Source organism: Podarcis liolepis (genome assembly GCF_965112155.1).
Source record: "Podarcis liolepis genome assembly, chromosome: 1".
Taxonomy (NCBI): Eukaryota; Metazoa; Chordata; class Lepidosauria; order Squamata; family Lacertidae; genus Podarcis; species Podarcis liolepis.
Window position 1 is genome coordinate 44,738,469 of NC_139554.1, and position 12,861 is coordinate 44,751,329.

Here is a 12,861-nt window from a genome sequence, read left to right on the forward strand (position 1 = left end):
GACTTGGGGCTCATCAACACTTCATCTTATGCCATGCCGAGAAAGCATGAGTCAGAGCAGTTTCCTGCTTGCCATGCTCCTTTCCCAGGGAAAACCGGCTCTAGCTTTAAATCAGAACATGGAAAACTGACAGCAGGACAAGAGGAAGTGTGGATAAGCCCTTAGTTGTATCTGGGTGGAGTTACAAGCTTCCTGTTGCTGATCTTGATGGAGAAAGACATTAAAGTTCTTTACTAGCTTCCTGTCCTCTAAACCTGGACATGCCTCACAGAATTCCAGGCTATGCTTTGAGAGCCGAGATTTAAAAATAGAACGTGGCAGTCTCTGCATCAGAATTAGAAAAATGTTGACTAGGAAACAGATTGCTAGGTATTAACAGAAGTAAGTAGGTAATGGGATAATTGTACGGTTGGGTGATCATCGTATTTTTCGCTCCATAAGACGCACCTGACCATAAGACACACTTAGTTTTTAGAGGAGGAAAGGAGGAAAGCCCCATTTTTGGGAGGGGGTCAGTTCACAGTTGTGCAGCTTCTTTTGCAAAGGGGGAAAGCCCCTTTTTTGAGGATCAGCTCAAAGTTGTTGACCTTACTTTGCAAAGGGGGGAAATCCTGTTTTTATGGGGTTCAACTCACAGTTCTGCAGCTTCTTTAGGAAAGGAAAGGGAGCCATCTCTACAGTTTCCAAACAGATGATCTAATCAGCCAGTCACATGTCGCTGGGGAAACAGCCTCCTCAGAACATTCAACAATGGAGGCCTGGGCAAGGGGGCAGGGCCAGAAAGGGAGCCAGCGATCGACCACACATTCACTCCATACTTTTTAGGAGGAAAAAAGTGCATCTTATGGAGCAAAAAATACGGTGACTATAGAAATGCACTGAGATTTAAAAGAGCTTGAGAGCATTGAGTGCATGGTTTATCTGGTTTTCTCACATGAAAGTGAAGACAGCACCTCTTCTGCTGTACAGTGGTACCTTGGGTTACAGACGCTTCAGGTTACAGGCACTTCATGTTACAGACTCCGCTAGCCCAGAAATAGTACCTCGGGTTAAGAACTTTGCTTCAGGATGAGAACAGAAATTGTGCTCTGGCGGTGCGGCAGCAGCGGGAGGCCCCATTAGCTAAAGTGGTGCTTCAGGTAAAGAACAGTTTCAGGTTAAGAACAGACCTCCAGAACGAATTAAGTTCTTAACCCGAGGTACCACTGTATCTCTCAAACAGCTAAGGATTGTTTTCCTTTTAGTCTAACGTGCTTGCTTCTCCATGTAATATACATTTTTCTCTTGGGGTGTATGAATCATTTGTTCGTGTGTATGCGCAACTGTAATGACTGCCCTGTTTTCTTTCTTTTTAAAATGAGTTTATTGAGTTTTCCATTAAAAAAAAGACATGCATATATACTGTACCATGACAACAACAAACATGAGTAACAAAATAAACCAAGCACAGAGGAGAAAAACATCAAATGAATGAGAAAATCAAGCAGGAGGAGTTAAGATTACAATGTATAAGATTACAATGTATAATTGCGCAGACAGATAATTAATTTCATTCTTTCTCAGAGTTTCTGGTCCATCTGAGAATAGATTCCCCAAAATAATCTATTGTAAAAGGAGGGCTGTGTATCCCTGTATTGCAATTATACTATGATGCAGCTTACCTAAAAGAATGTGTTCCCAATATTACAAGGAAACATGGCTATCTCGTTTTCAATAAACAAATATCTTGCAGTAGGTGCTCATGGAACAACTGTTCATGTAGATTTACAACATGAATTTGAGTAGCAGCAAAAATGATGTGGACATATATCTGCTTAGGATTGCAGCCTAGGACCCTCCACAGTGGTACTCATAATTTCCGCTTTTTTCTCCGCTCCACAGCTACACGCAAGGCTTCGACAATCTTGTTCTCATTGTTCAGGATGTTGTATTCAGTCAGTTTCACCAATCTGTCAAAATTCTCCTCTGAAAAGGTCACCTCTCTTGTAGCAAATGGGGAATGAAAGCTAGAGACATCCACATTGCCTTCTTCCATATCTGTGGGGCTGCGTTCCACACCTGTAGAAAGAACACCACCAAGAGTTTCACCAGTAAGGTTTTCATCTCTAGGCCAAAACAGCAGAGTTCATCCATTCACGTCAATCTAAGAAGGGTAATATTATTGGCCTTGCTTAAATACTACATCTTCCTATAATGTACGAATACTCTAAAGGCATATAAAACTCAGCATGAAATCACACCAGAGCTTGCCCAAAATAAATATGACAGCTCCATCTGTCAGCTTGATGGGCCATTTGTTGAGAACCAGAGGCTGGCAATGAACTCACTCAAGTAAAATCACCTAAGTGGCCATTTTATGATCAGAGTCTTCCACCTACACAGCTCCCTGTGTCTCCTTCCCACTTTCCAGAGAGTCAAGGGGATGGGAAACAGTGTAGACTATATTATTTGAGTGGATGGCACTGTAATCTAAACCACTGAGCCTCTTGGGCTTGCCGAACGGAAGGTCGGCGGTTCGAATCTGCACAACAGGATGTGCTGCTGTTGCTCTGTCCCAGCTTCTGCCAACCTAGCGGTTTGAAAGCACACCAGTGCAAGTAGATAAATAGGTACTGCTGCGGCAGAAAGGTAAACGGCAGTTACATGCACTCTGGCACTCGTCACAGTGTCCCATTGTGCCAGAAGCAGTTTAGTCATGCTGGCCACATGACCTGGAAAACTCCCTGGGCCTGAAGTGAGATGAGCGCTGCACCCCATAGTCAACTTTGACTGGACTTAAGTGTCCAGGGGTCCTTTAACTTTACCTACAAGGCTATTGAGCCTTGAACTAGTGCCAGCACTTTACCAGTATAAAATTTTGCACATCCACCATTTGTAAGATAAGCTGGTAGAGCATGAGACTCTTAATCCCAGGGTCATGGGTTCAAGCCCAGCATTAGGCAAAAGATCCCCTGACTCTCATGGCCCCTTCCAACTCTACAATTCTATGATGTTGATGGACAGATATAGAGACAACCCTAATTACAGGAAGCTTATCAACCACAAAATGGCCACCTTGGGGGAAATGGGTGGAATATGTGCTAAAATAGAGACCTTTGTTTGACCCTTCTTTGACATTGTTGTACCATTGGTAGGTCAGCATTGTTGTATCATTGCTCCACCATTCTCCTAAGTTCTTGCTTTATAACACATGCAGACAATTCAGTGCACCATGACAAAGGCATCTGCACGCTGGTCATTATAAAATTAAGACCTGGCTGTAGAGCAAAGACACTTTAGCATGTGCTCAAAACTAGGCCAGATACAATCAACCTGTAAAGTTGTGGTTCAGTGCACTTCTACTTATAGGATTTGGTGCTCATGGAAAGACTATCAATTTGACCAAAGGAATACTTGAGTGTCTAGTCAGCGAAGAGCATTATTGGAGTGTGACTAGTCACTGTGATGTTGGGAAGCTCAGTGGCTTTTCGCAACTTACCAGGTTCTTTGTATTTTCTGAAAGTATCATTTGTCAGTGGGAAAAAGAGCACGACAGGAGCTGCTGCGTTATCTGTATCTTCAAACCAATAGCACTCCTTCAGGTTCTTCTTGTCTTCCTCACTGAGCTCCATGTTGGGAAATGGGATTCCGAGCTTAGCAATATAAGTGGAAAACTGGTCTAAATTCTAGGTGAGAAATCACAAAGAAATCGGCTGTGAAAATCAAATACAACACAAAACTAATGCTGCACCAACAAAGTCTGTTTCAGCCTAGAGTGGCATCTAAGTAACTCGCTCCATCTGTATAAGGGTTTCCACTTATGTAATGGCATTTTCCCTCCTCTTCTTTCCACGTGTGCTCCGGAGAGCTGGTGGAAACCTCCAAACATGTGGGGAGGTGGGAGAGATTTCAATTGAGAAAGCAGAAAGCATTGTGCTGCAAGAAAATTGTTGTATATCTTTGTTGAAATCATGCATGACTTTTGTAGGATTTGAAAGATGGCCAGTCCACAGTGTGCGCCTGTTGCGTTTTAATCTTTGCATAGGAGCTTATAGAAGAAAGGAACAATTAAAAGATCTCACCAAGGTCTGTGAGCCCCCAGTGTAATTTAAATGCAGTATAAGATCCACTTTTCTCTCAGGTCTCAGAAGGGGTGGGTAGCTGGTATTGATGAAAAATCCAGTATCCACCAGAGACAGAGCATTCTCTGCTGTTTCCATTAGCTGGTTAGGGTAATCATCCACCACAGTATCTGAAAAGCAAATTTGCAGGTCAACTTTGTGCAAAAACAACAAAAGCTCCCAAGGCAAAAAATAAAGGAATGTCCTCTAATTTCATCCAAACTTTGTGTATTAGTGCTTTTTAATTACCGTTTTAACCTCTGCTGCTCCCCAGTGGGATTTTTTAGGGGGAGGGAGAGCTGTTAAATAGTATTGTGAATGTTACTTTATTGTCCTTAGTTATTTCGGAGGGGTTTTTTGAAGAAAACATGAGGAATTTCCTTTTTAAAAATATGCAAACATGCTGAAATGTGGCGTACTGAAAAGGCTGGGAAATGAGAAACCAAATTGGGGAGATTCTTCCATTCCCAGCAAACACTGCTATTCACCCCTGAAAATGTTGGAAGAAGTTATATGGGACACAAAGAGTGAGAAATGTATGTAACTGAAAATGTGAACTTTTTTTCTAGGGTTAACTATGAAATGTAAGGCAAAAAGTGGCAACAAATCAATCACATGACCAGTGAAATATCACCACAGCTGTTTTGTGCATAATTTTCCACAGCCTCTTTGAGCCTCTTTGGCCTTGTATTCTGAATCTTCCAAAATGTCTTTGGTGGAGCAAGCTGCCAGGTTCAAATGGAAGTGATTCTTTGGTGAGAACTGCTTGTGCCACACAATGAATTCCTAGTTTAATTAACACAAAACTAGATTACTCGTTTTCCTGAGTCAAATGTTCTTGTATGTTGAGTGACAACTGAGAAGCCAACAAGATATCACCACAAATGTAGGTTTATTACTGTGCCTTTCCACGCAGAAAAGTGCTCATTCTTCAAGTATTCCTCATGAAACTGGAAGCCTCTCAGGAAATTGGGATATTCTGCTATTGTTGGGCGTCCTGTTAAGACATCTCGGAGACCATAAGATAGCTGGCCCTGGGGGGTGATTTTGCGGGTTTCCAGATCTCGTGGTCCTGAGGGTGAAAGAGAAGCATCTGCAAAAGACAGAAGGGATGTTTAATGCCCCTTGATAACAATGACATTTTGCTCACAGAGGCTTGAGGAAGATCAATAACATAGTGAAAAAGCACCTCTTTTGTCTGCAGAAGGTCACAGGTTCAGCCCTTTCAGTAAAAGGATTTAAGGATATCTTGCCCAAGATTTCAAAAGACCACTGCCAGTCCAAACAGAAAAGAAAAACTAGGCTCGATGGACCAATGGTCCGAAGCGATAAAGTGCTAGGAATAAAACCTAAGATAGCTTTGGACCGCAAGCACTGCCACAAATAATATTCTGTGGTGGCAACACTTCTGGAATAGCTATCACTTTGTGGTTTGCCATGCTCCAACACTGTTTTGTTTCATTTCAGACAAGGATACACCTCTTTGTCTAGGCTCTTGAGGATCAAGAATTGCTATATTTTGCCTCACATTGATTGAACATTTTTTTGGTGATTTTTCTGTGAGTCTTACTAATGTTGCTGATGATTAATTAATTATACACTGCTAATGATGCTTTCATTGTTGAGGTATGTACCACCATCAAGTGAAGGGTGGATTAAAAATACCTCCAATTAATAAATAAAGCATCTTAAATACACATATTCATGAGCTGTTGTTGCACATAGCCTGAACACGCCGGAAAGGTAAAAACCCTCAATAGACTAGGTTTTAAGTAGATTTGGTCTCTCACACTAGTTGTCAAGGGAACTGGGAGAATTTGGGCCTGGTTTTTTGTCTGGATCAATGTCTTCTCCTGGGTCTGATTACTTTCTTGAGTGGGCATTTTTTGTTTTAATGGAATCAAACAATAATGTTTCCTGTCTCCTTTTACTGGAACAAGTAATTAATCTACGCAAATCTGTTATCAAACAGGAGTGTGTCAACAATTATTTTACAAAACAGAAAAACCTAAAAGAAGCAAGGATGTCACATTACCAATGTCTTCTACTTTGTCTTTTGTCCACCTGCTCCAAAAGTCTTCAGAGTTATGAGCCAAATTCCAGAAATACATGAAATCCATGGAAAATATGCTGCTCCACATCCCTGTGAAATGGAAGAGATTTCAAAATACTAAACAGGTGAAGCTTTGGAAGGAAACGGGTATTTTGCCTTGCACTGGAGCTCACTAATTGTATAAAGGCATCCAGAGTTGTGAAATATGGTTTCATCCTGAAAAACTGTTTTGTAATTCTCTTTGGGAAATGGATTCCTGGAGATCCTGCTATGGATCTCAGCCCTGTAGTATGGATGTAATGGGGCCATTGCTAGAAAATGTTCATATGGTTATTTTTCCCCATCCTGTCCAAAACATCATCTTGTTCTTGTGTATATCTGTTTTGAGAGGGGGGGGGGGACAATGACCAGGGAACAATACACAAAGCCAGGGTAGGCAACGTGATACCAACTGGGTGTTGTTGGGCTACCACTCCCATGGGGGCCCAACAACATCTAGAGGGCACCTTGTTGGTTACCCATGCATCTGGGCAGTCGTATCAGCATATTTGCTCCATATATTCTCTCAGAAAACAAACACACATGTCCAAATGCTCACTAAGAAAGCTTAGTGGATTCTAAATTGAGCTAAGGAAATTATGCCAGTTTCTAATTGTGCAGCAGAGAGAATTGCAACACATGATGAGCTCCACCTGCTAACATGTCTTTGTGCCTTCAGTTATTTAATGTATAGTTCTGACCTCCTTTGCTTCTGATCACCCTAGTCAAGATTCACATACGACTGGTTTGGAATACACTATTGATCATCACTGTCCCTTGCTTTTCATCAAAAAACCAAGTAACACTGAAGTGGGATAGAAATAATAAACCAAACTAAACCTGAAACTAGGGATAAATATTTGCTTTTCAGAATAACTCACAATAATCTGAACAATTATCCGTGTAAACCTTCACACTGCATTTAAATGTGTTATGTAAAATATTACTGCACTGTGTTGCCTGCATAACTCAGTACATCAACTTTCCTTGAAGTAGCTTTGCCAGTGAAGCCAAAACAAAAAACAAAACTGATTTAGACATTTGGGAACTACAAGAAAATGATTGGGTGCTAGGGCAAGTGAATTGATCCTAGCTCTACTTTGTCTAAACTACTATTTTCTTTCTAATTGATCCTCCCCCGCCCTCAGCACCTTGCATGAAGCAGATTCGACTTTCTGGAAGCTTCTTCATCAGTCGTCCCATGAAGTACTCACTACCAAAATCTTCTGAATGGGTGTAGGCTCCATATTTGAAGTTCCCCACTTCATAAGGTGTGAACTCCAGCCACTCTGTGAAGACAACAAAATGGAGTTCCATTTCCCCTACTGATGTGGGGAAAGAGACTTGCACAGCCAAATCTTTTTACTCACTAGCAGCAACAAGTGATGCCCAAGAATTCTCTAAGAGTTTTATTTCTTGCCGAAGCAGGAAAGGTTACAGCAAGCAATTTGGAAAGTGTTCAGAGGATGGAACTCCAATCTCTGTTTACACACAATTATATACCAGTACAGTCACTCTAACCACAAAGACAGGTGTTTCCATACTTGAGCTGGCTAAGCATTTTTCCTAGGCCGCCACTGCTTTCCCTGAGCTTCTGAGGTTGGTAGAACAACAAAGAGGACCCCTTATTGATTTATAATAGCAACATTACCTTTATAATCTTGAGCACTGTACTGGTCTTTAAGGTTGACAGTCAAATAAATGGGCAAGGGATTCTGACCCTCATTCACAGCCATTCGCTGACCTGAGATTGTACTATTGTCTTTCTGCAAATGAGAGAGAAGAACAACAGTGATCAAAATTATAGATTCATTAGTTTAAAACTGAGATGGAATCTAAGATCTGAATATGTGTCTGCATAGATGCCTTGGCCATCATGTGCACACATTTTTATATTGTTATATTATATTTGTTTGAAACAATTCTATACAGTGGTACCTGAGGTTAAGTACTTAATTCGTTCTGGAGGTCCGTTCTTAACTTGAAACTGTTCTTAACCTGAAGCACCACTTTAGCTAATGGGGCCTCCTGCTCCCGCTGCGCCGCTGGAGCACAATTTCTGTTCTCATCCTGAAGCAAAGTTCTTAACCTGAAGCATTATTTCTGGGTTAGTGGAGTCTGTAACCTGAAGCATCTGTAACCTGAAGCATATGTAACCCAAGGTACTACTGTACTGGCTTCCATGTCAAGTCTCAAGGCAGCGTACAATATTAAAATGCATATCAAAACATTGAAATGCAGGGGGAAATCCAGCTGAAAACTAGGGCAACATTAAAAGCATAAGTGTGTTCTACACAGGAGTATGAAATACAGTGCCCTCTATGAAATAAAGTGCCCTGTGATCCTCAGGAAACACCTGATGAGCCCCTCACTGTTGAGTTTGGGTGCTCTTGTCATTATTGGATCCTGTCCCATCAAGAACATTTCCCGTGGTGTAGTGGCTCTGCCTACACCTCTTAATACTCTCACTCCACCGCTGAGGTTAATAGCTCCCACACCTTCCCCTATTATTCTCTTTGCATTCCTCCTCTGTTGTGTATAAACCTCCATTTTCCCTTGATTAACCACCATGTTTCAAAATGGAAGGGAGGTGGGGAATGCAACAGTTACCTCATCATGTAACATGGATTCAATGACAAGCCCCCAGAGGTCTATGAATGAAGTGTTGTGTCCTTCTTCGCTTCTTTGTTTCAGTTCATTATAATAATACTTCAGTTTATCCATGCAAAAGGAGTTAAGCTTGGACTTTGTCACTTGCTTCCGGGCTTTGAGAATGGCTTCCTCCAGGTATTTCTGGGACCAATCAGCATCTTCATACAAATTTCCCATAGTCCTGAGTTTTGAAAGATACTATCAGACTGATATGCAACTAATAGCATAGAAACCTCAAGTTCAGAGAGAGACAAACTCTAGCTTTTCATAAGAGCTGCAAGCCAAATAATTAAAAAACAACAACATTTTAAATGTTCTTTTAGTTTATTACTCTATAAATTAAATTTGCATAGATCTGCAGATGAATAAAAACAATTTTTCAGAAACAATAAGTATACTTAGATCAAAAGTGGGTAATTTTTTTTCAATGCTTGAAGGCCACAAACCTCCATGAGCCATCTCCCAGGGACTAGGTGCCAGCAATGGGCATGGCCAGAGGTAAAAGTGGAAGGATCAATGGTTATAGCTTTTACCTTTGTCCAGTAGGCTACACTTCAGGCACAAAAACGTCAGAGATTTCTACACACACACAAACACACACACCTTCATCCTGGCAGGCAAAAGGCTTAGATGATTCACACATGTATTTTTTTATTTAGGTCAGGCACGCATGTATTATTTAACATTATTTTATTAATTTAATTCATGAGTCACCTATTTTATTTTATTTTTTGGCTAAGCAACATACACAGTGAAACAATGACTTTAAAAAAAAATAGAGCAATTCAATCATACTACCCTAAATCAATGAACCAATCCAGTAATAGTACAACAATACTTTTTTTATTTATGTTGATCTATTTAGAATAATTTAAAAACTGCTTAATAAAAAGCCCCTCTAACAATATAAAACAATAATCAATAAGCTACAGATAAAAGCAGCAAATGTTAAAAACAAGTATCCATAACTAAATTATGTGTCCAGATAAGTGTGCTGAAACTCAATAGAGACGGGTAAATCAAATACAGCAATCCAAAGAACAACAACTCAGCCCAACTATTGCAGACCCTCCAAGTGTCCCTATTTTCCAGGGACATCCCTGATTTAGAGAAGCCATCCCAGTTTCTTATTTGATCCCAGAATGTCCCACTTTTCCTTAGGACATCCCTATTTTCATTGGACAAATGTTGGAGGGTATTGAGTTATCTGACCCCCAAGCCGTCTGAAGGCAATTCTGTGTATGGAAGGTTTTTTTATTGTTTAATGTTTTATTATGTTTTTATATATGTTGAAAGCTGCTCAGAGTAGCTGGGACAAGTCAGTAAGATGTGTGGGGTATAAATAGTAAAATTATCATCACAGAATAGGACGTCCCTATTTTCATCGGAGAAATGTTGGAGGTTATGCTATTGTCGTCATTCTGCAGATGCAGATTATTGGTGTTCAAAGATGCTAGAGATATTAAAAGGACTAAGGAAAGAGAGAGAGAAACTTTGCCTGGCATCAAAAAGATATTAAAGTAGGCACCAGCTAAGCCTCTCAGGGTAGGGTATTCCATAGATGGAGGGTCACTGCCAGACAGACTCCTTTAGTGAAAGGGGCTTTTCTCCTCCTCTTCTAAGCTGTGTGACAATGGCAAAGGCCTATTTAGAGATGGTGCCTGCCATCTGCAGTTTTTATGAGCACTTATCTTAAAAATCCTAATGATGCCTTAATCAGCTGCATTTTTGTGAATTAAAAAGTTTCAGACTGAATGATCTAGCTGATTAATGAAAAGACTGCTTATCATATCAGCAGCAGCGGCAATTGCAAACTGGCACAGCTGCGAGGAAGCCAGGGGTTGACCACCGGTTGTGTTATTCAGCCTCAGCTGGTCACAGGGTCTTCTGGGACTTCCCACCAAAATTTCAAATGCAAAATGGCCAACCATTGCCAGTCTAGGGGGTGTGGTTGTGGAGATGGACCTGATCTGCATTATGGGAGGGTTACTTTAACCTAGGATTGACCCTAAAGGAGCAATCAGCCAGCAATCAGGATAGACTGATTCAGGATACATAGCCAATGCTTATACCAAAGCCTGCTAATATCTGTATTCATAAAGTTGTGGCCATTTCAGTCCCAAGCTGTTGCCATGTCATTATTGGTTCTTATGCCCCCTGCCCCGAGTGAATCTGGGTTTGCTGTGCCTGCAAAGCCTTGTAGCCCTATATTTTTCATAAAGCGCAAAGTAAATATCAGTCATAACACCGTTATTTAAAAAGGAATTTTCTCCTGTGACCTAGGTAGTACTGGTAGCATGGAAAGCTTTATGCGTTGTCTTGAATACTGGGTGACCACATAAAACAGCAAACTGCATTGGGCATACAAAATATAGTAAGTTTCAAGAAAAGCCCTCCTTACCATGTTGTGCCAGACAAGCCTGTGAGATACGTAATGCAGTCTAAGAAATTCAGTTTCTGCAGACCCAGAAGGCTTCCATACATTGCTGCAAATGACCTGGTCCCACCACCTGTTGTCATGATTGCCACCACAGGCAACTGTTTAACACACAGAAGCAGAGAACGAACAGTAAGCTGCTGGACCTTATTACAAAAGTGCCATGTTTGTGAAAGAAAAGATAGGGCAGGTGCTTTGCAACATTGGTACTGTCATGTGCACTTAGCATTGACAGAGGTTTATAGAAGTTACCTAACATATTAAGCATAATATTAGCAGTCCGGAATATTATGTGCATTGAGTGAGGTGAAGCAAAACAGCATATTGTTTCCCTCTTGTTCGTCCACTGGCCATACAGGACACAACGGCATCAGAAGAAGCTTTGGGTGGAACTGGGCATCTTTGCATCAATGTGTGTTCTACCCTATGAACCACAAGCCTTGATAAACCATTATAATTAAATATCTGGCATGTGATCCTTTTAAGAGAAATGGCTATGACCCAGGAGGCCAGCTTCTGCAGAGCTGACTCAGAGGTGTGGCATGGCTAGAGAAGTTAGTTTCTGATCTGTGCAGGCTCCTAAGCAACATCAGGAATAAAGTTTAATTGATCATTAACTCAGCTTGTAGTGTCTTCATTCATAAACAGCAGAAGGGAGTAGGAATGGACACATCTATCCACTCTACTTTTCTCATTTTTCCCAATCTTAAATGCAACCCCCCCCCCCTGAATTTTTCCTTCATTCCTAGGTTGCAGCCTGCCCCAAGATATCTAGCACTAGTTCATGAATGGTGGAGCCAGCTGGCTACTCTAACCTTCTTGGAGAAAGAGAGGAAATGAGAAGATCCTGTGTCACCTACCTCATCATCCTGCAGCTTTTCCTTTAATTGGAGGATCTTCTTCACAGCTGTAGCAACATATTTCCTTCTCTTGGTAAGGAAATTTTGTTCTTCTGCACACAAGTCATAGGCCAGGCGCACATCTAAATCCTTTGACCTGCAATACATTGCTTTAGCATTGCTTCCAAAATCGCAATTCAGATGATTTGCATAGTTGACCTAGTTGAATATCATGAGCAGTAGTGGACCTTGGAGTATCAACTTTCAGTGGCAGCCCTCTGTGACACCAAAATTTGGCTCACAAACCTCTCTCCTTCCATCATAGTGGTGGCACCTCCAAGGTGCCTTCAAGGCTCCACGCCCAGTGCAACCAAACTGGACCAAATTGGTCGCATTTCCCTAAATCCATGAGGATGCCACCTCCAACAAGAATGTAACTATGGCTCTTGCCAAGGGTACAACAATGATGAGACTGCAGGTAAAATGGAGCAGCCAGTTGTGTGATACAAAAGGCTGCTCCAAAATCATCTATACTATATTTATCTAGTCTTACTAAAGCTAATCTGACTTTTGCACCTATAGTGCAGTTACATCAACAGTGCAGTACCTATAGTGCAGTGCATCAGCAGTGGCGGTCTTAGAGGCCCTGAGCCAGTGGCGTCACAATGGGGGGCATGGGGGTGGTACACCCCAGGTTCTATGCCTGCGGGGGTGACAAGAAGTCACCCCATGGGGGCTCGC

At 41.4% G+C, this 12,861-nt stretch overlaps 1 protein-coding gene across 1 annotated transcript in view; it reads right to left on the bottom strand.

Annotated features, from left to right (window-relative positions):
* Positions 1-1,339: 1,339 nt before the first annotated feature.
* The window catches only part of LOC310708549 (cytosolic phospholipase A2 epsilon-like), a 47,997-nt gene continuing 36,475 nt past the window's right edge, over positions 1,340-12,861 (bottom strand). Inside the window, exons 12-21 of the mRNA XM_083507092.1 lie at positions 12,142-12,277; positions 11,246-11,382; positions 8,803-9,025; positions 7,844-7,958; positions 7,344-7,481; positions 6,136-6,243; positions 5,005-5,193; positions 4,062-4,231; positions 3,479-3,665; positions 1,340-2,058 (exon numbers count right to left, since the gene is read on the bottom strand). Coding sequence (XP_083363218.1) covers positions 1,850-2,058; positions 3,479-3,665; positions 4,062-4,231; positions 5,005-5,193; positions 6,136-6,243; positions 7,344-7,481; positions 7,844-7,958; positions 8,803-9,025; positions 11,246-11,382; positions 12,142-12,277 — 1,612 coding nt within the window. The 3' untranslated portion in view covers positions 1,340-1,849. The remainder of the gene's footprint in view (positions 2,059-3,478; positions 3,666-4,061; positions 4,232-5,004; positions 5,194-6,135; positions 6,244-7,343; positions 7,482-7,843; positions 7,959-8,802; positions 9,026-11,245; positions 11,383-12,141; positions 12,278-12,861) is intronic.